Source organism: Mus musculus, chromosome 6 (genome assembly GCF_000001635.26).
Source record: "Mus musculus strain C57BL/6J chromosome 6, GRCm38.p6 C57BL/6J".
NCBI lineage: Eukaryota > Metazoa > Chordata > Mammalia > Rodentia > Muridae > Mus > Mus musculus.
In genome coordinates, this window is record NC_000072.6 from 39,185,714 (window position 1) to 39,207,980 (window position 22,267).

A 22,267-nucleotide genomic window follows, 5' to 3' on the forward strand; every position below is an offset into this window, starting at 1 on the left:
CATTATTTATCTTTTTAAGCTTTTCTTCCTATACAAGCTGTCACAATTCTCCTAACAGTAGAGAATCCACTGTTTACGACAGCACTGTGCATCTGTAGGGGTGAGGGCAATAGGACCTCTGCTCAATCGTTTCCATCCGTGAACATTCTCACTGCCTTTGGTGAGTGTGGTGGTGACAGCTTTAGCACTTTCTATTGTCTTATCTTCTGAAATTGTTGCTTAGTTGGCTGGAAGAGGGGTTGCGTAGAGGAATGGACTCTTGACGAGAACAGAATTGATAACGAACCAGTATTCACCAGGATCTGCCAAACATTTTTTTCTACCTCTTGGATAATGCACCCATTTATAGTCTCTACTCTTGGAGCTGTAAGAGTGGGTGATCAAATACTTTTAAGAGCCCATTAGATTAAACTTTCTTCAAATCACCTTTCCATTTAGCACAAGTAGCCATACCCTACCTCATCTTCAAAACCCAGAGCAAATTATTCTTCCTGGACAGCGTAATCTTATTTTCTTTCACTTTTAAATCTAGAATCAAGTTAGGTCTTGGGACAGTTATGGGCATAATGCAAACCAAATTACACGGCTTCACAATTTCTCATAAGATGAAACACTTTCCTATGTCTAAGAGCTGGGTTCATGTTCCCAGCTGCCCCATGGCTTCCCAACCAGCTAAGAACATCTTCACTAATAAGTATGAAAAGCAAAGTCAGTATAAAAGGAAACAACAAAGTGAGAAAAAAAAATGGTAGGTGGTTAAAATAAATAAATAAATGAATGAATGGTTATATAAAACACTCTTAAAGCTGAAAACACTGCTGACACAATTCTACTGATATTGCTCCATGGGGAGTATGTGTAAATAGGATGATCCACGTGTTGATACCTTAACTATTTGCTTGTTGAGCATAAAGAATGTGCTTGTTGTTCTTGCTGTCACTGTATGACACTGAGCACACAGACCAACCAATACAACTGGCAGTGGGACTTATGAATAAACTATGCTCTATGGAGGTAATAATATCCATGAGAATGCTCCAAAGGAGCAAACAGTTCCCAAGTACTACAGAGTTCTACTGTTTTTCACTGCCCTGTGGTCATCCCGCTAGCCATTCTACCTCTCAGGTTAATACTCCTTACTACCATTTGCCAATCTATACCCCGACTTCTGTGGCTTCTTGTCAAGTATGTATTTGGTCACAGTGAATAGGAAAGTAAGTCACTAACAGAGACATGAATATAAGTATCTCTTACATATAGGTATTACAGTGAAAATGGTGTAGTAAGAAATAGTTTGTAGAACAGGTTTTTGGTATAATTGCTACCTGCCCTCTGCCACCTTCTGTCTAACCACACCCCTACACACACACACACACACACACACACACCCCTCTTGTAATAACAGAAAATAAAACAGCAACAGAGCCTGAAATGAAGATTGAAAATGTTTGTTTATAGCTGATTCTACCCCATGACGACTTCTGCATGCCGCTGACTTGATATACTTTAGTACAGTTTGGTTTTTAGTTTTTGGTTTTATGTAGCTAAGGATATGGCCTGAACTCCTGATACTCCATTTATCAAACTCTACCTAGGATTGTGGGCAGGTGGTGCAAGTTCAATACCCTCATGTATTTTTTTTAGGATTTATTTATTTTAGAAATCTGAGTGCATGTGTCTAATGTCCAGAAGAGGGCGTCAGAGTGCCTAGGACTGGAATTACAGACAGTTGCGAGTGAGTAGCAGGAAAACCTCAGGTCCTCTGGAAGAGCAGTTAAGTGCTCTTAGTATTAACTGCTGGATAGCTCTCTAAACCTTAATTTTTAGTTTTATTCTCTGGGTGGTGTAAGTGCCTGCACAGACCAGAAAAGGGTATCAAATCCCCTGGACCTGGAGTTTTCAGTGCTTGTAATCGCCTAACCTTAAATGCTGGAAACGGCCGGGCGTGGTGGCGCACGCCTTTAATCCCAGCACTAGGGAGGCAGAGGCAGGCGGATTTCTGAGTTCGAGGTCAGCCTGGTCTACAAAGTGAGTACTAGGACAGCAACGGCTACACAGAGAAACTCTGTCTCGAAAAAAAAAAAAAATGCTGGAAACCAAACTTGGGTCCTCTGCAAAAATAGGAAGTATTCTTAACCCCTGAGCCATCTTTCCAACCCCTTTATCATGTATTTTTGACTGATGATCTCTATCTAATCACATCAAGGGAAAAAACATGTAAACTTCTGTACATATCTAGATATCCATGAAATGCTTGGTGAGTACAGCTCCTTGTAAAATTCAAGATTTAGGGAATTAACATTCAAAAAGAAATGCCTCTAACCCCTGTAACAATCAGACTGTGACGCCTAATGCCCATAAGCCATTAGAATCCCCTGTGGATCTTTTCCAATTGCAACTAAGCAGCCTTTCCAAAGAAGGAAGATACATGAAGGAGTTACAACGGAGACATGGGAAGATCTCCCTGAAAAGCAACAAATCCAAGTACAGATAGTATATTATGTCCCCAAACCTCTGTGTGTGTGTGTGTGTGTGTGTGTGTGTGTGTGTGTGTAAGGTCTGCAATAAACTGGTAACAGTTCTGAGGTATCTAGGAAAGAAAACATAATGGATGCAACATGGAGGAAAGGGATAACTGCAGCCTTCTGCACAGCCTTCTGCAACTGAAATCTGCACTGTACGCTGCGTATTTCAAAACAGGGGTGGATGGGAAGGTGGCTCAATCTGTAAAGTACTTAACATGCAAACAGGAGAACCAGAGTTAGACCCCCCAGAATCCACATTTACAAAAAAAGCTAAGCACCATGGCATATGAGATAGGGTTTCTCTGTATAGCCCTGGCTGTCCTGGAACTCACTCTGTAGACCAGGCTGGCCTCAAACTCAGAAATCCGCCTGCCTCTGCCTCCCGAGTGCTGGGATTAAAGGCGTGTGCTGAGGGGGTGGAGACAGTAACCCTGTGGCTCAATGGTCAGACAGTCTAGTTGAATTGGAAAGCTCCAGGTTCAATGAGAGACCCTGTCCTTAAAAATAAGGTAAAGAATGGTTGAGAATGATACTCAACATCAATTTCAGGCTTCCACACAAACACATGTACATGTGCGCGCGCGCACACACACACGCACGCACGCGCACACACACACACACGCACACACACACACACACACACACACACACACACACACACACACAAAGAAAACACATTCCTAAACCCCACTGGCAATCTACAGGGAAAGTTAACGGATAGCCCAATAATCTTTAACACGTTCCCCAGGGGATTCTTTTGCAGCAGCTCGGCAGAGAATGGCACTGGGGAACTATTAATCTAAAGCCCTACCAGAGAGGCTAGTACACTGTCGACTCACAACTACTTTCTATGAAAACTGTACTGCAGTTAGGCTTTAGGCTCCATAAAGCTAATATTTATTCATAATTCAGCATTTCCTATTCAGACCCATCTACACAGGTCCATCTCAAAGTCAATCCATACAAAATATTTATCAACTGACACAAAGTGGGAATGCTAAACTGAGTAAGAGATGCTAGTCTGGACTACTATCCTAGACCATGTTTAATATGCATTCAGCTAGGTGTGGTAGCACGAACCTTTGACCTCAGCGCTCCTGGAGGCAGAGGCAGGCAGACCTCCCAGTCTTGAGATCAAACTGATCTGTTTACTGAGTTCTAGGCCAGCCAGAGCTGCATAGCCTGCCTCTTAAAAAAACACAAGATACATTTTGCAAATATAAAAAGGGAAGGGAAGTAAAATGAGTATGAAGAGAAATAAAAAACTAAATTTTCTTTTGAGATCTTTTTTCTGAAATATTCGTACTTTTGCTGATGAAATGGGATCGAACATTTTTTTGTTCAATTTTTTTTTTTTTGAGACAGGGTCTCAGTATGTAGCCTGGAGCTCACTATGTAGACCAAGTTGGCCTTAAACCACAAATCTGCCTACCTCTGGAATTAAAGGTGTGAGCTCCCACCTAATTTTTTTTTCAGGTTTGGCTCCAAGTTTAGAAATAAAATGTTCCTAGTTATTACATGTTTATGTAAAAATTCATTTGTTATGCTTCCTTTTGTGTACCTCCAATTGTCAATATATAATCTTGGTTTTCTGAACATATTGGCAATAAGAAGAATACTGGTAAATAAATTATAAATAGAAAAAATAGGGTGATTGTTATTATTTTTGGCTTTAATGTAATTTATTTATTGGTTTTGATTTGAAACAAGGTCTTGCTATATAGGCCTGGCTAGCCTGAACTTTCTTTGTCTCAAATGCAAAGAGACCCAACTACCTCTGCCTCACGAGTACTATAACTGAACAGTGAGTGACACCATGCAAAGCTTTCCCCCCACTACTGAGACAATGTCTTACCAGGCTGGGCTCAAACTTGTGACAATTCTCCTAGTTCAACCTCTTAAATGCTGGGGATTACAGGCATGAACCACCACATTTGGCCATAAATAGATTTTTAAAAATAAACCACAGCCATTAGCCATTAGTTTCAGTCCAATTATAGTTTCATTTCTATTGAGTATAGAGTAGTATACTATTGAGTATAGAAAGAACAGTGGTATTTTTTAGAACTCATACCTTCATAACTTTTTTTTTTTTTAAACAGATCTTGCCTGAGTTTATTTGTAAAAACAGCATAGGTCATCTGCAAATGGTGTGTGGGTAGATGTGCCACATCAGTCCATCTGTCTTCACACTGGCAGGGGCCTTTTCTATGGGGCCTTCACAGGGGCCTGGGCACCTTTGGGAGCCTGGGCTGGAGCTAAAGGCTGGGCCTTAGCTGGAGCTTTGGCCTCTGCCTTGGTTTGAACCCTGGGCTTTGGTTGGCAGAGCCTTTGACCCTTGGCCATGTAGCTTTGAATCCGCTTCCTAAGCTTGGGATGAGCGATGAAAGGCAGGCGGCTGAGTTTGCAGCTGGGGCCCTTTGGCATCTTGGGCTTAGTGGCCTCTGCGCGTGTACTCGCTGCCTTTGCATTGCTGGCCTGCCTCTCCTTCAGGCCTTTCTTGTTGTGCTTCTTGGCAAAGCATATGCTCCTCAGGTACTTGGGGTCAACCCTCTTAAGAGATTGGCATCTTTGTGACTGGGGTTTCTTGATGCCATTTCTGTGCCATTTGCGGGACTGGTTGTGTGTGGTGTGGTTCTTGGACTTGGCCGTGTCTGCACGGTAACCCGCGGCTCCCGCAGCGCCTGGGACCGGAAGCACCTTTATAAAGTTTAATACACACAAAGCTAAGAGAGAACACCCTGAAATAAGAGATAACAAGTAAAAGACTTTTTTCTAAGACAATTTGTGATTCAGTCAGCTACAAAAGATAGGAGTCAGCTAAAGATCAATGAGTCTTTCTGCTAATCTTTCTGATTTATTAGTAATAGTCCCAAGACATGTTTCCTAAAAGAAATGGCTGAGCCAAGCAAAAGCATTCATGAGTGGATTTTCCGTTAGGACAGCCACTAAAGTAGCATTCTACCCTGAGTAAGAACAATACCTGTAGCATTCTTTTCCATTCTGGGGAAAGGATAAATCAGAGTAGGGTTTGGAACATAGAAATCTTGACATAATTCATAATAAATATTCCTACATGGAATTTCATGTATGGCCCATGTTCATCAACAGCAAAAAGAGTGGTACTAACTGTCCAGCAAACATTAGAATGTTCTATTCCAAAACACCAAAGTCAAGATATAAAGTATACAATGTGTATGAAAGGAGGACTCTTTTACTTGATATATACTGAAGTCACTCATAGCTGTCTCAAAGTCTACTGGGTAACTGTTAATTTCCACTAGATGCTTCAAATGATCCATAACTGGCAAATGTAAGAATATGGGCAGTCCATGTTCTGCATGGAGGCTGTGGTGGTTAATTATTATCTACTTGACAGGATGTGGAACGACACCCAGGACACATGTATCTGGGTGTGTCTGAGGGCATTTCTAGGGAGAAATTAACAAAGAGAGAAAGACCCACTTTCAAAGATAGCAAGTGGCCCCTTCCAATAGGTGCCCTGATCTAAATAAAGCAGGCCAAGGAGAATGCAGTGACACTGGCCTATCTTTACTTTTTCCATGAACTGAATGCGTACTGGGTTCTCATGCCTCCAGCATGCAGACAGTTGTTGCTGGACTCCCCAGACCCTATTGTGTTAGCCAATCAAATAAGTCCCCTTTAATAACATATTTACATTCTATTGGTTCTGGTCCCTCTAGAGAACTCTGCCTAATACAATAGGGCAAGATCATAAAAATAACCATGTTGGACCAGCAAGATAGCTCAGGAGGTAAAAAGTGCTTGCTGCACAAGCCTGGCGACTCAAGTCTGATCCCCAGAATCCATGTATGAAAAGTTAAATTTCTGTAACATGTATCTATAATGCCAGCAACCCTACAGTACAATGGAAGGTAGAGACAGGAGACTTGTCCAAAAGCTCAAGCCTCCGCAAGACGGAATTCAAGAACCAAATCCCAAAAATTGTTCTCTGACCTCCTCGAACATGCTGCTGATATGGGAGCTCTCGCGCCCACATAACCACATAAGCAGAACTATGCAAAGCTATCTTAACACTCAGTGGTGGAAATTGCAGTTACTCCATGACCTTTATAAATGTATCAAACCATTAAAAATGCATGAGTGCATGGTCCTGCCCTCCAACTCAGGCTCTACTGGATCTGGAAGCTGCCACCTCCAAGCCTGCCTACAAGAATGGCAAGGTGTGGGTGTTCTCTTTTCTCAAAATAATTTAACTTTTTTTAAAAATGCTCATATTGTTGCTTATATAGAACAGCAATAAAACTAATATATCTTCATAAACTAGGAGTTAAAACTGCTGTAAGTGCGCCTTCACTAGATGACTCTTGCTTCATCTGGAGTCCGATCATGGTAAGCAGCATCAAGGTGATTTTTTATTGTTACTCCAGTTAACAGCCAATTTGACTTCACTTCCATCGGCATGACTCCCTACCCCGCCCCACCTTTGCTATACTATCATCTTAACTGAGTGCTTTTCTCTTTCTGTTATCCTAGTTTGCAACATTTCACTTGTGCTTCTTACTGGAGACAAGGAGGCAGCACATTGACACTTGCTACCCATGTGAACTGAAGGACAGATGCGTGTCTCTTGCTTATGAAGGGACTGCAGATGTGCACACTAAAGAGCTGTCTAGCAGCAAAGTCTATACTCATAGGAAATATATCACGGTGACTGCATTGAATCCTAGAGGACTAGTGTTATTTAACTGAACCATCCAACAGAAACTTGCATATATTCGAAGATTGTACAGTGAGGACTATTTAAGTTCCTGTCCTGGTTTCCTTCAGTGAATATTACAGGATATTTGATCACATTGTGAACCTCAAGATTGTAAACTGGAAAAACCATGTGGTAGGGCTCAGCCCTGGCACACACCTTTAACACAAGAGCTTTCTGTAAACAAGAACTAAATAAAGTCAATGGTAAGTCAAGAGGCAGAGCAAGCAACCAGTTGACTGAGCAAACACAAGGAGGTAGAAAGGAAGGACATTGAGTTTAAGGGTATTAAAGACTGAGAGGAGGAGACACTGCTCTCTCTTCTGGGATGGCGGTGGAGTATGAACGTCAGCAGGATGCTTTCTCGCTAGAAGATTTTCACCGCAGCATCTAGCTCCTGGGTCTTCGTTGGTAAAATTAAACAGCTGGGATATTTGTTTTGTAAAACAACAAATGAACAGTAATGTGAACACATAAGCCTTTAAATAAGCCTTTCCTCCCCAAGTTGCTTTGGTCTTTCATCACAGTAATAGTAACCCTAACTAGAACTGAGGTTTGGGGTGGGGGTGGGGGTGTTTTGTTTTTACTTCTGTTTTTTTCTTGCTTTTTGTGATGAGACAGGGTCAAATTTATCACAAGTTGGCCTCAATCTCACTATGGAGCAAAGAATGGCCTTAAATGTCTGATGACTGTCTATCAGTGCCATGATTATAGGTATGTACCACCACTCCTGGGGTTTGTGGCACAGGAAAATCAAACTCAGGAAACCTACATGCTAGGCAAACACTCTAGCAACTGAGTTACATATTCCCTAAAATTCAATTCTTCCAGTAAGATAGCAAGTATAAATGTAACCAAAAAACCCAATATTCATATATATAAACAATAACCAAACAAGTAAGACAAAGCCCCATTTCAAACAGTAATAAAAAATTAAATACTTAGGAATAATCTTAGCAAATGAAAAAGAAGCTATACAAAGGATGATTTAACACACACCTAACAGACACAAGTGTTATGTTATAGTGTTTTACTTAGAATGACTCAACGTTATAAAATATCAGCTTACTGTTAAATTTATAAATTTAATGTAATCTCAATAAAAATAGCATAAAGGGTTTTTTAAGTAAAATTAATCAAGTTATTAGACTGAAGAGATGGCTTAATAGGAGTGCTTGCTGCTGTCCCATGGTCGGTTCTCAGGCCCCACACTGTACCATTTACAAGTGCCTATAACTCCAACACCAGGGGGATCCCACATCCGTTCTTGGCCTCCTCAGGCATACAGACACAGAGACACACATATATGTATTTTAAAAATACATTTTAAAAAAAGATTAAAATTTAGGCAAGTAAATAGTAATGTTCACATAGAAAAATTAAATCTCTAAGAACAGTCAGAAAAACATTGAAGATAATAACTATGAGAATAAGACTGGCCTTATCAGACTTTAAAACATACTATAAAAAGCCCCTATAATTTATACAGTGTATTGCTGGGACAGAAATAGACAGACTAGTGGAATAGAATATATAGAAATAGAATCAATCATACATGAAATATATATGGCAGAAAAAAGATAGCTAGGTAGGAAGATAGATAGATAGATAGATAGATAGATAGATAGATAAACTGGCAAGGTTTGGCATCTCAAACCACTGGGGCCATTACAGACTTTCTAAAAAAAGATTTCTCTATTTGTATATTATTTGTATATTATGGGTGGGTGTGAATATCTGTACATATGTATGTGTGTCACATGCATGCCTGGTGCCCACAGGGCCAGAAGAAGACGTAAGATCTCCTGTAGTTACAGGCAGTTGTAAGGTGCCACCTGGGGGCTGGGAACCAAACCCTAGGCCTCTGAAAGAATGACAGCAAGTGCTCTTAACCACTGGCCATCTCTCCAGCCCTGTTTTTATTGTTTTATGGATTTGTACATGTAAACATAAGTGGCTGTGAAGGCCAGAGGTGTTAAAATTCCAGAGGTCAAAATTATGATGGTTGTAAACCACTTGACATGGGGACTTGGGATAGAGATTTGGTCCTAGCCTACCAGCACGGAGTTTTAACAGTGTCATTTAGAAAAAAAAAAAAAAAGGAAAAAGAAAAAAATAGCATTATAATTTTATACTGCTGATACCAAAGCTGCTTGAGACAGAGCTTTTCAGTTAAAAAAGGAAAAAAAAAAAAAAAGAAAATCTGAATACTTACAAAATAAAACTTAACAAGTACTAGAAGAAAACAGGTAAAAATTCTCTTTAATCTTAAATAAAAAAAAAAAAAAAAAAAAAGGATTGTAACTCAAAGTCCAGAGCTAATTAAAAGAAAAGATTGGTAAATATGACTATATAACTTAAAACCTTGTTTTCATGGTTCAAAAATTGCCACAACAAACCAAAAGACAACTAACTGAACAGTGGAAGAAACTATTCATAATTGCCACAAAGGACTAATATCCCTGATATACCAAGAGATCTTAAAGAACAGACAGAAGCCAGGCATGGAGGCACAGGCCTGTCCTCTGGTAGGCTCAGGATGATCTCAGTTCAAAATCACTCTGGACTAAATAGTTTCAAACTAGTCTGGCCTACACAGGGAGACCCACACAATGTTGGTGATAATTCAAACTGATCCAATTACTAGGAAGAAATATAGTAATACGAACAAAGCAGTTATGTATGTATACCTCTTCCTCTTGCAGGTAGGGGTGAGGGCCGTGATGGCACTGGGGACTGAACCCAGGGCCTCCTTAGCTCTAACTCAGTTACCCAGGCTGACCTTGAACTTGCAATCCTTCTGCTTCTGCCAAGACAGGATTATAGCTGTGACTCCATTTACCATTACTGACAATCTAAAGATGTATCTCCAGCAATATGAAAAAAAGGAAATACACACACACACACACACACACACACACACACACACACACACACAGTAGTTGCCTATATAGAGAAGTGTTATTAGTAACCACAAAACACTATAAGCAACTTAAATGCTCAATACATGTGAGAAGTACAATACATGTGAGAAGTACAAAGACCCAAAAGATCCACTTGAGGATTATATGGTCACAGATATTTAGAAAAATAAGAAAGAAAATCTCTTCAAACTGAACATGAAAAGTTATACAGCAAGGTTGAAAAAAAAAAATACCCAAAACGTGCATAGTATGTATAAGACTCTGGTTTTGATTACAAGCCTGGGAAAAATAAAATAATGCGTAAAGGTTGCCTAAAAAGGCTGATCATGGGCTGGAGAGATGGCTCAGTGGTTAAGAGCACCGACTGCTCTTCTGAGGGTCCTGAGTTCAAATCCCAGCAACCACATGGTGGCTCACAACCATCCGTAATGAGATTTGAAGTCCTCTTCTGGTGCATCTGAAGACAGCTACAATGTACTTAGATATAATAATAAATAAATTTAAAAAAAAAAAAAAGCCTGATCATCTGAGCTTGCTCCCTGGCCCCCACCTAGTGGGAGGAGAAGAGAAACCATCTCACAAGTCATCAGACCTCCCCAAGTACATACACCACAGCACACACATGCTCACACACATGCACAAAATAAATAAAAATGTAATTTAAGGGTTTTTTTGTTGTCGTTGTTGATTGGTTGGTTTGTTGTTTGGTTGGGGGTGGGGAGGGTGTTTGCTGGGTCTGTTGGTTGGTTTGGTTTTTCAAGACACTGTTTCACTGTGTATCCCTGATTGTCCTGGAATTCGCTCTGTAGACCAGGCTGGCCTCAAACTCACAGACATCTCTATCTGCCTCTGCCTCCTGAGTGCTGGGATTAAAGGTGTATGCCATCACCACCCATATGTAATTAAGGTTTTAAAAAAGAAAAGGAAAGAACAAAGAAAACACAAGAGTGGAAAGATGGAGTAGACAATGGGTTTTGGGTTCAATCCCCAGCACATCCAAGCATGCATGCAAGAAAGATAAACTAGGGTCAGGCTAGTGATAAAGCTGTTAGCAGAATGCTTACCTAGCACTCACAAAGCCTTGGGTTCAAACCCCAACACCACCTAGACCAAATGTAGTGAAAATCTCAGTGGTAGCCTCAGAAATTCAAGGCCATTTTCAGCTACACAGCAAAGTTGAAACCAATCTAAGGCACATGAAACTTTGTCATTAAAAACCAAAAAGCAAAAACAAACTCTGGAGATGTGGCTCGTCAGTTAAGACCACTTGCTATTCTTACAGAGGACATGAGTTCAGTTCCCAACACACATATAGTAGCTAACAACTGTCCATTAACTCCAGTTCAGGATAGGGGAGATGACAATGTCCCTTCTAGCCTCCAAGGGACCAAGTATACAAATATATAAATGAAGGCAAAACACTGATACATGTCGTGCACATAAACTGGTTTTATTTTTTTTTAATCTTTAAAAGAAATTTTAAAATCTTAGGACTGAAGAGGGTGGCATGCACACATGGTGGGGGGCCGGGGAGAGCTTTCGCTATGTAACCTTAGCTGGCACTGAACTCTGCCACCTGCCTCAGCTTCCCAAGTGCTGAGATCACAGAAATGTATCTCTATGATTTCATGGCCAGCCTAGACTACATAATGAGACCATCTCAAGGAAAACCAAAAAACAAAGTGACTTTTTACAAGGGTAGATAGAAACGCTTAGAAGGGAAAGGGAATTGAGAAACTGTGGGGGCGCAGGGGGGCAGTGAGCTCATCTCTCGCATAACTGACTTCTCAGGACCACTTAATCATGTTTTACATACCTGAAAAACTAAAAACAATGCTATACAATAATTATTACTAAATGCTGTAAAGCTAAAGCAACTATGTAAAAAATGTAATCTATCTAGCAAATTTGTTTCTTACAAGGGGATAGGTTAGTAATTCTAGGACTCCATTATACATGCACTAAGATTCAACAAATAAGAATGTTTTAGATAAGAGCTAGGTTTCCCACTACTAGATCAAAAAATAAAAAAGTAAGAATGAGAAAAGAGAAAAACTACAAGGAACCCTGTGCTGTTAGGTACCACTATGAAAGCTTATGGTCTGTATAGTATGTGAACAAGGTCTAGAAATAAAGGTGACTACTATATGTGGATGATACTGTATTTCCTAGCTCTGTCCACTGAAAAACCCTAGACACACTGTCAGATTTACAACCAACCAGACCTTGATTTCTAAACACTGTTCTCTATTAAATAAAGGGACCAGGGCTCACACAGAAATTTTTTTAAAAAATCATAAATTAGCATTAAACCATACTATATTGAATAGGAAAATTGAGTTGTCTTTAATGGACAACTCAAGGATGACTAAAGAAATAAAATGCAGTGCCTATAAAGAACAAAACGCATCATTTCCCAGTGCTCGAGAAGCGAGAGGCAGAGAGAAGTAGGTGGATCTCTGAGTTTGGCCAGCCAGGTCTACAAAGAAAACCCTATCTTAACAACAACAACAACAACAACAAGAAACAAAGCCTTAGTCCCAGCAGCTGTAAGAGCAGCACCCAGCGGCTGTTCAAAAGTTGTGCAAATGCTCTTGAGTTTCTACGCCTGAAACCACTAACGCTCCCGTCAGACTGTTACACCTGTTCTGTTCTTATTTCAAGTTTTCCACCTCACTTCAAAAAGAAAAGGAGCAGAAAACTCAATTAAATACCTAACAACACTGGTGACAAAAGAGTAAGCAAGCAGGACTCAGCTCCAAACTAATAGTTAAGAGTTTAGGGACAATGTCAGCAAACAGAAAGTTTAATGAGAAAACACTATCTCCCCTAAGATTAAACTGTCCTATCAAGGAAAGAACTTGGCCCTGCACTCAGGAGGCTGAAGCAGGAAGATCATGACAACCCCTACCCAAAAAGAGGTCAAAATCAAAAAGTAATCAAAAGTTCAGCAATCCAGCTCTTGTCTTCTTACAGGAAGATACGTGCTCGCTTAGGTTTATCACTAAGTCATCGTTAAGGATAGTGTCACAAAACACTTTTAAATAGAACTCCAATCCCTATTGAGGAAGGGGCTACAGAGTGGTGTGTTGGGATAATCTTTTTGTGCACTGTGTAAAGGTTGTCTTTGTATTATTCAAAGGTTGACTTCTGTACGGGCAGAGATCCTCACCGGCATCAGTATTTTGTAAATACACACTTCCCTCGCCTTCTGATTGGTTTAAAGAGCTGACAGCCAATAGCTGAAACAGGGGAGGAACGGTGGGACTTCAGGCGGAGATAGATTGGCTCTTAGAGAAGACTCAGACTCCAAAGGATTCCCTAGAGTAACAGGTACTGGAACTGCCTGAGAGGTGATGGGCAGGTAGCAGACATACTAGAATAGACAGTCGGGTTTATTTAAGTTAGACAAGGCTAACTGGGAGGCTCCCAACTACAGTGCCTAACCTATAGTAAACAATAATAAATCTCTCATTTCTGAGACAGTCCAGCAATAGAATGAGAGGTGAGAAAAAGTTTAGCATCGCCCAGGCTATCCTTGAATTTTGTCCTTGGTACTAGGATTACAGGTGTAAGACACCACACCCTTTTGGGGTGGGGTTTGTGGTGATTTTTGTTTTTTGTTTTGTTTTGTTTTGATTTTGAGACAGGTTTTGTTTTGTTTTGTTTTTGAGACAGGTTTTGTTTTGTTTTGTTTTTGAGACAGGTCTCATTATACAGCCTTGACCAGCCTAGAACTTGATATTTACACCAGGATGACCTTGAACTCAGAGATCCACCAACCTCCACCAAGTCCTATTTAACAAAACAAAACAAAACAAACAAAAAAAACAAGAAAAGCTAAATATTCTCCAATAAGAAATCATTTATAACAAGGATAAAACAGAGTTAAATGAGGGACGCTGCCAATAATTTATTAATAAATGTTTTGTCCCCAGGATATTTACAACTTTAACATATTTCACTTAAAATATTTTCATAAATAAACCTTTACAAAAAATTAAGAAGGGCTGGAGAGATGGCTCAGCGATTAAGGGCACTGACTGCTCTTCCAAAGGTCTTGTGTTCAATTCCCAGCAACCACATAGTGGCTCACAACCATCTGTAATGGGATCCCATGCCCTCTTCTGGAGTGTCTGAAGTCAACGACAGTGTATGTACATATACATATACAAATTAAATAAATAAATGCTTAAAATTTATATTTTTTTATTGTTTAGGTTTTATTTTTATTTGAATGTGTGTGGGAGATGCACAAGGGAGCTATCTGTCCTGCCCCCCCCCCAATAATGTTTTCTTAAAAGACCCAAGAAAGTAAGGTCTCTACAGCCATCTCCCTCTGGAACATCTATCTGCACACCTCCAACACAGACAAACCAAGACCCTGTTCCTAAGCAAGCTATAGCCCCAGAGAAGACTTAGGACCATTACTGACATAGAGCTGTGCTAAGATCAGGTACTATAGCACCTTCTTGTTGTACAGTCCTGGAAGGTTAAGTAATCCTATGCCTTGGATTCCTACTGAAAAATGGGGATATAATAACACTTATGCAAGATGTGAGAATTAAATGTGTTAATTAAAAGTCTAGTATAATCAAACAGTGCCTAGGACTGGTTAAAACATTCAGTACATGTTCTGTTGAGTTCCTGGAGCTCTGCATTACAAGTATCTGAAAAATGCCCAACAGCATTACCCAATAAAATTCTTCTATCCCCATGTACAAATTTCTCCATTCAAACATCCAGGGTGGTAAATAATATAAGACGTTAAAACACTGGGTCTGTCTCATAAGACTGTATTCCTATAGTCAGGAGGCTGAGGCAGGAAGATCACAAATTCAAGATGTGTCTGGCTACAGAATAAGTTCAGGGCTAGCCCAGGCAACTTAGTGAGACCCTGCCAGAAATTAAAAAGTAAAGAAGTCTGGGGATATATATAGCTCAGTGATAAGTAGAGGGCTTGCCTTGAATGGACAAGGCCTCAGGTTCAATCTCAGAGTGTGTGTGTGTGTGTGTGTGTGTGTGTGTGTGTGTGTGTGTGACTCAACCATTTAAAGTATTAGCTACTGGATTCTTGTAATTGCCTTAGTGGTCTGCCTGCTTCACCTCTGTGCCCTCCAGTCCTTTCTCATGTACCAGCAGAGAGGTCTTCCTCCAGTGCAGGGAATTAAATGTAGAAGCCCTCAATACACTGCTCATCTACACTGGGATCAAGACCATGAAAGCTCCTTATAAAGGGATGTCAATTATTTCACATCTTAACCCAAGGCAAATCATCTATTTTACAATAAAATTCAAAGTACTAACTAGCCTTGGCCTATAAAACCAACAGTGGTCTCTTCTACCTCTCTTCAGATAGGTGCTCTGCCTCGCCTAGATTTCAAGCATGGTCCACACCCAGGAAATTGGATTTCTTTTTCCTCTGGGCCAGCACTTTGTCAGTATCGTGAGCACAAGGATTCCACAGGCTCACCACAGAGAAGAGCATACCTAACACCCTGATCCACCTTCTCCCCACTCACTTTCCTTCCCATTCCTTACCTGACACAGTTGCCTCTCACTCTTCCCACCTAGCACATGAGAAGGAAGCTGTTCGGTTCTCTCTACTCTCTAGCACCAAGAACAGCGCCCAGTACATTACAAACTGAACCAAGCAACTTAATGAGGCAGCATAGCAGGCATTCCCACTCAAGAAAGAAGGGGAAATTTACAAAACCTTGTTTGTCAACTACCAAAATGGCCAACTCTGGTTTTTTTGGTTTTTTTTTGTTTGTTTGTTTGTTTTTTGTTTTTTGTTTTTTTGGTTTTTTTGGTTTTTCGAGACAGGGTTTCTAGCCCTGGCTGTCCTGGAACTCACTTTGTAGACCAGGCTTGCCTCGAACTCAGAAATCCACCTGCCTCTGCCTCCTCTAAGTGCTGGGATTAAAGGCGTGCGCCACCACTGCCCGGCCAATTCTTAATTTTAAAAACCTTTTGTTGTTCTTTTTTTTATTTGGGGACAGGGTTCCTCTGTGTGACCCTGAATGGACTAGAGCTTGCTCTATAGACCAGGCTAGCCTACAACTCAAGGATCTCTGCATGCCTGTGCCTCCCGAGTCCTGGGATTAAAAGCAGTATATATTTTCTATCTACTTCCTATGTTCCACTCTCCATCTGTGAGTTTAGCCCATGTTGTTGCATGAGTCAACAGTACATTCTTTCTAATTGCTGGTGTTAGTCTGTGTTATGAATATACCACATTTGTGCAACCTACTGTTAATGAGTTGTTTTGGTTTGAGGACAGTTATAAGCCATTTTAGGGTCCTTTTTTAATAAAGATTTTTTTTTAATCTTTTGTTTTGTTTTAGACATTTTCACTAAGTAGCCTAGGCTAGCATCATATTTGTGCTCCCCTACCAGAATGCTGGCTAACAGTCATGTACCATTGTGCCTCAATTTTTTTGATAACCTTCACTTATATACATTTTGCCAAAGTTATGTTTGTCAAAGAAAGTTAATAAAATTTTATATTGCCAAAAACATAGGGAAGTAAATGGGCACTGCTGAAAAACAAACAGAATACCCTTTTAGAGTACAGCCTGGCAAAAACATGTCAAATCAAAAACATCTGTATCTTCTAACCAGTAGTGTTTTTCAAGGAATCTCTTATTATCTGGCATGAGCCAGATCTTCTAAGTATTTCTTTGTATTAATTCATTTGAATTCATCTAAGGAACAAGAGACACCCATTAAAATTTTTAAAAGAAAAAACTTTAAATTTTAAATTTTTAAAAGAGTATAAATCAAGCCAGGTGTGGTGGCACACGCCTTTGATTCCAGCATTCGGGAGGCAGAGGCAGGTGATTTCTGAGTTCAAGGCCAGCCTGATCTACAAAGTGAGTTCCAGGACAGCCAGGGCTACACAGAGAAACCCTGTCTTGAAAAACCAAAAAACCAACAAACAAACAAACAAAAAAAAGAGTATAAATCATATTACCATTATTAAACCTAAAGAGCAGTAAAACAAAGTAAGTAATAATAGGAAAATGACTTTCAAATGGTGAGCTTTTTGTGGAATTAAACTCTATACAGCCGAAGAACACTATACAGGCACCAAAAAAAAAAAAAAAAAAAAAAAAAAATCAAATAGGATTTAAAATATGACCAAAAATATACTCTAGTATTAAAAAAAGTAACAATTCATAAAATTCCAGTTTTGTTCTTTTAAGGATATAAAAAAGTCATACCTCAAATATTAAACAGTAGTTATTCATGAAAAATATGGACTTATGTTATTTGTATTTCTTGTACTTTTTAATTTTTGTAAAAGCTAAAGAATATGTGATTACAAAGATTAATATAAATGTTTAAACAGGACACAACAAACATTCTCCTACAATTTAACTAACTTGAACAGTGATGCTGTTGTTGATGGGATGCCATCAAAGCCATACAGCCTGGAGCTCAGAGGGTGGGGCGGCACCAGGGAGAACCTGCACTATCTCACTCCCACCAGGGAGGACCTGCACTATCTCACTCCCACCAGGATGGAGAAGAACTCTATGCTTAAGATGGAAGGAAGCCTCCTAGGAGAATCCTGCCCAGCTCTCAGCACACTGACGGAGTATCTAGTACACAGTCACAACCTGCTGGCTTAGGACGGCTAAGGGGTAGAGGCTCCTGCTCACGAAGGAAGCACCAGAATTTACCTCTCCACCTAGCTGCACCAAGGAAGGCCCTTTCTGTTTTTTGTCAGAATAAATTAAGACAAGTTTTGAGGTTACCATGCCTGGTAAAGGTACCTGCTATGCAAGCCTATCTGAGCTCTGTCCCTAGAATACACACACACACACCAGAAGCACATAATAACAGGTTAAAAAATTAGTTTTAAAAATTATCCATGTAAAGGATGTTTATCCGTCCTGCTTCTCTGCAGATGGACTATTTTTGGAAACCTGAGGATGGGTATTAAAGATATACCTTTGTACTTTAGGGACCAATTCTCTATAATGTTTAATAATTCATGTATAAGTAACTCTTCACTGTTTAACACTCATTAGAATAAATACCAATCATATATAGGAGCCCTGCAGTGGTGGTGCATGCCTTTAATCCCAGCACTTGGGAGGCAGAGACAGTCGTATTTCTGAGTTCAAGGCCAGCCTGGTCTACAGAGTGAGTTCTGGGACTACACAGAGAGATCCTGTCTCGACCCCCCCCCAAAGTCATATAGGTTCTAAATTATCAATATTTAAAAATAAGACTTACTAAGAAGATACCACATTTACGAGGCCTGGCAGTAAGACTAACTTTTCTAACGTCTGATATATGAACCACATTAACATCTCCAAGATAAAGGCTCAAAAAGACCCTGGGCTCACCTGAGTCACCTCCACAGATGAAATTAGTGTCTCTTCAATGGCTCTTTATAAATTAGTACTTAAATGTGTGACAAAAATGGCCAGGAAACACCTGAGGTTTGTCATGCTTTAGCATTAAGGCACCTAATTTAAGACCAAAAGCTGCAACTGGGCATGGTGGTACATGGTTTTAGTTCCAGCACTTGGGAGGCAGAAGCAATCAAATGGAGTTCAAGGCCAGCCAGGTCTACAAAGCGAATTTCAGAATAGCCAGGTCTATACAATTAAAAAAAAAAAAAAAATCTGTCTCAAAGGAGAAAAGAAAAACAAAGCCTCGGATGACAGCTTGCAACACAAGCCTGAGCCCCTGAGTTCTGACTCACCAGAACCCATGTTACAATAAAAGAAGCGTTAAAACCTCAAATCTATGGTTTACTAACCTATCTAATCTCTGAAATACACAGCCTCGAGGCATATTTTTGTCAAATAGTGCCCAGGAAACTTCAAATTTTTCAGTAATTACAACCAATTCTTGTTTTATTCTTTTTAGAACTTAATGTTGGCTACTCAATTCTGGTTGCCTAGAGTGTTATAGAAGCAGAGAATGTAGGCATAGAATTGGAAAGGTTTGGTATCTACAAATTTTACTTTTATATATAATCAAAATCTAGGGAAACATTTTACTAAGTGACATTACCCTTCAGCTTTTATCAGACTGTTGAAGCTTGCCTTTACAAAAATGAGCACATTACCCCTCTTTTAAAGTGATACGTTTGTGTATGCTATCTGTTGTCAGAGTCCTGTAACTTTAAAACTCGGTAAATTTAACTGCACTTGAAAATTAAGTCAAACTCTACGCAGTTAGTTGTCAACACTGAAAGAACCCTGTAATTTCAATGGTTTTCTCTCCCCAGACCAGTAGAGGGAGACTAAGACATCTGGCCTGGTGGTGCAATGTTTCTGTAATATTGGGGAGGGGGAGCGGAGGCTGTATTTAAATGTCCTGCTGTCAATCAAAGGATACTTCCTACAACCACAGTCACCATATCAGCTCTAACTCCCAAGCGGGCTCTCGTCAAGATACAACATACAACGGTGCCCAGAAAACCTGCCTCACCTAAAGGTGACCGCAGGCTTTGCCACAACACCCAAATAAGGACTTTGGGAGCCCAACCCCAACTAGTTTCTTTGTTTAAATGCCTGCGAATCCCTCCCACGCCGGAGTCAAGAGGCTCTGGCGCCGCCCTTTATTAGCCTCACACTTTGATTACAAAACACACGAGTCGGCGGCCTGGCTGCGGAGGCGGCCCGAGCTCTCCCAAACGTCAAACCTGCGGTGCGGCGGCGGCGGCGGCATCGGAGGGCATCGTCCGCCACCGCACCGCCCCAAAGTTGGATGGCCGCAGTGCCCAGGCCACCGCGGCGGGCCGTCCGGGTGTCGCCAGAGACGCACTCACTGTAAAGTTTGAGGCGCTACAGCGACGCCCGGGAGGGTCTGCGGCGACGTCCCCTCGGCCCGGCCCGCCCGCCCCCCCCCCCCGGCCATAGGGGGTGTGTTGCGGGGTGGGCCAGCGGCTGGCCAAACTGTGCCGTGACGGGGCCCCGCACCTCGCGAGTGCCACATCTGTTGCTCTGTTTACTCGCGCCCGTCGTCCCACCGCCCCGTCCCGCCGCCCGAGGAAGTTTGATAAAGAGAGAAGGGGGCGCGACGGGACCCGCGGCGGGGGCGACCCGCGACCGGACCGAGCCGCGGCCGCCCGGAAGCGCAGCAAGCGCGGCGGCTGGCGAGGGCAGGCACGGGGCGAAGGGAGCCCGGGACACAGCAGTGGGCGGCAGCCAGGGCGGTGGGGGGACCGCGGGCTGCGGGCCTGCCTTCGCTCCTCCGCCACCCGAGCCGTGCCGCCCACCGCGTCCCCTCAACCGGGCTTCCCCTGCCAACTTCTCTGCCGGCCCCTTTGTTCCTGTTTGTTGTGGCGACTCTTCGCCCGGGCCGGCCGAGCCCACCGGCTCCGTTCCGCAGCCTGCCGGGCAACCGGGGGCCCCCGCTCTCGCCTCCACCCGGCCCGGACACTCGGTGCCTAAGAGTCGGGACGTGGGGAGCGACGCGGCAGCCGAGCCCGAGGGAGGCGCAGGCGGCAGCGGCAGCGGCTGGTCGGTGACCGCAGGCGACGGCGGTGGGACTGAGGGGGTTTATTTACCTGCCGTGGAACCAGTCCTTGCAGACATCGCACTCGATCATGAAGCGGTTCACGTCGTACGGCTGCCGGCATACACAGTACACGGGCGGAGGCGGAGGGGGCGCCGAGGCCCGACCCGGAGCGGACACCGACCCCGCTGCCGCGGCGGCTCCAGCTGCTGCTCCCGCGGCCACCGCCGCCGCCGCTCCGGCCATCTTTAAAAAACACACACACACGCTCGCTCCTCCGCTCGCTGACTGGAGCGAGCGCAGCCGCCAGCCAGCGCCGCCTCCTGCAGCAGCCGGAGCAGCAGCCCCGGCGGCGGCGGCGGCGGCAGCAGCAGCGGCGGCGGCTGCGGCGGCGGCGTCTTAGTGCGCGCGCGCGAGCGAGCAAGGTCGCGGCTCAGGGGCGGGGGCGGCGCGCGCGCGCGCGACGCGCGAGGCCCGTCGGCTGCTTCCGGCGCTCAGCGCGGGGCCGTGCGTCCCGCGCACGTTCTCGGTCTCCGCGCGCGCTCCCTGGCACCTTCCGCGGCGACCTGCGCGGCGACCCGCAGCGGGGCTGGCGGTCCGGGGAGGGGGCGGAGACGCCGTGAGGGCACGCGCCGCAGTGGCGGCGGCGGGCGCGCGACTGCAGACGGAGGAGGAGGAGGACGGCGGGAGCGTGCGTGGAGCGGGTCTCGCCGTCCTCACTGCTCCCCGAGTGGAAGCCCAGGCTCGCGGGGGAAGTTCCTGCCGTGTGAAAAGGTGGATGCTGTGGCTGTATTCTGAGGCGGAGAAGCTCGGAAGTTTCAGCCCTCCAGGGTCGCTTCGCTTCGCGTCACTTAGCAGCCGCCCACTGAGGATGCCACCCCCGTCCTGCGTGGGCCCCGACCGGGGTGACACGTCAAGCAGTTGTGCCTCCCGAGGTGGAGGAACGCCTTGTGAAACGCACTCAAACTTCCGAAAGCGTCGCGCCCAAATTCCCAGAGAGCAACTTGGAAATCTGTGTGTTGATTGGAGCCGCTGTTGTGGGGGGGGGGAAGAACGTGGTCTCCAGGAGGAATTCCGTTAATATCTGTCGCCAAGGGGGAACCAGGCTTGAGATGGGGTTGGTGAGAGGAATGAAGAACCGGTGTTTTTATAAATAACACAACTTGGCTGTGACTGCTCTGCTCTGCTCTGCTAATTGGGGAAGTGGGGAGAAAATTTTGAAACGTCTTTTCCCTGGGAAGGGAGATGCTACCAAAAAGAAAAAAAAAATCCTTTAGGAGTTCTCTGCGCAACACAGGCCATCACTGTTTTTTTAGTCAAAGGTGAAGCTGAATCAGATGTGAGGTGATAAACTGAGGAATAAAACTACCCAACAAATTTAGAATAGAGAAAAGTGAATAGAATGTTAAGGATTATCAAATCAACTTGGAAGCTGAATCTCTGTGAGCATTTATATCCAGAGAAAGCAATAAAGCTCCCTGGGTAACTTATGTTTTGGAACATGAACAGGTGAGTCAACTCACCGTCCCCAGGCAGTGACGCTCCCTGGTTTAGTCTAGCCTTTATTTTTATTTTTATTTTTTTTCTTTTAG

General features: G+C 42.9%; 1 protein-coding gene across 1 annotated transcript in view; it reads right to left on the minus strand.

Annotated features, from left to right (window-relative positions):
• The window catches only part of Kdm7a (lysine (K)-specific demethylase 7A), a 70,154-nt gene extending 49,094 nt beyond the window's left edge, over nucleotides 1–21,060 (minus strand). The window contains exon 1 of the mRNA NM_001033430.4: nucleotides 20,728–21,060. Coding sequence (NP_001028602.2) covers nucleotides 20,728–20,921 — 194 coding nt within the window. The 5' untranslated portion in view covers nucleotides 20,922–21,060. The remainder of the gene's footprint in view (nucleotides 1–20,727) is intronic.
• Between the last annotated feature and the right edge of the window lie 1,207 nt (nucleotides 21,061–22,267).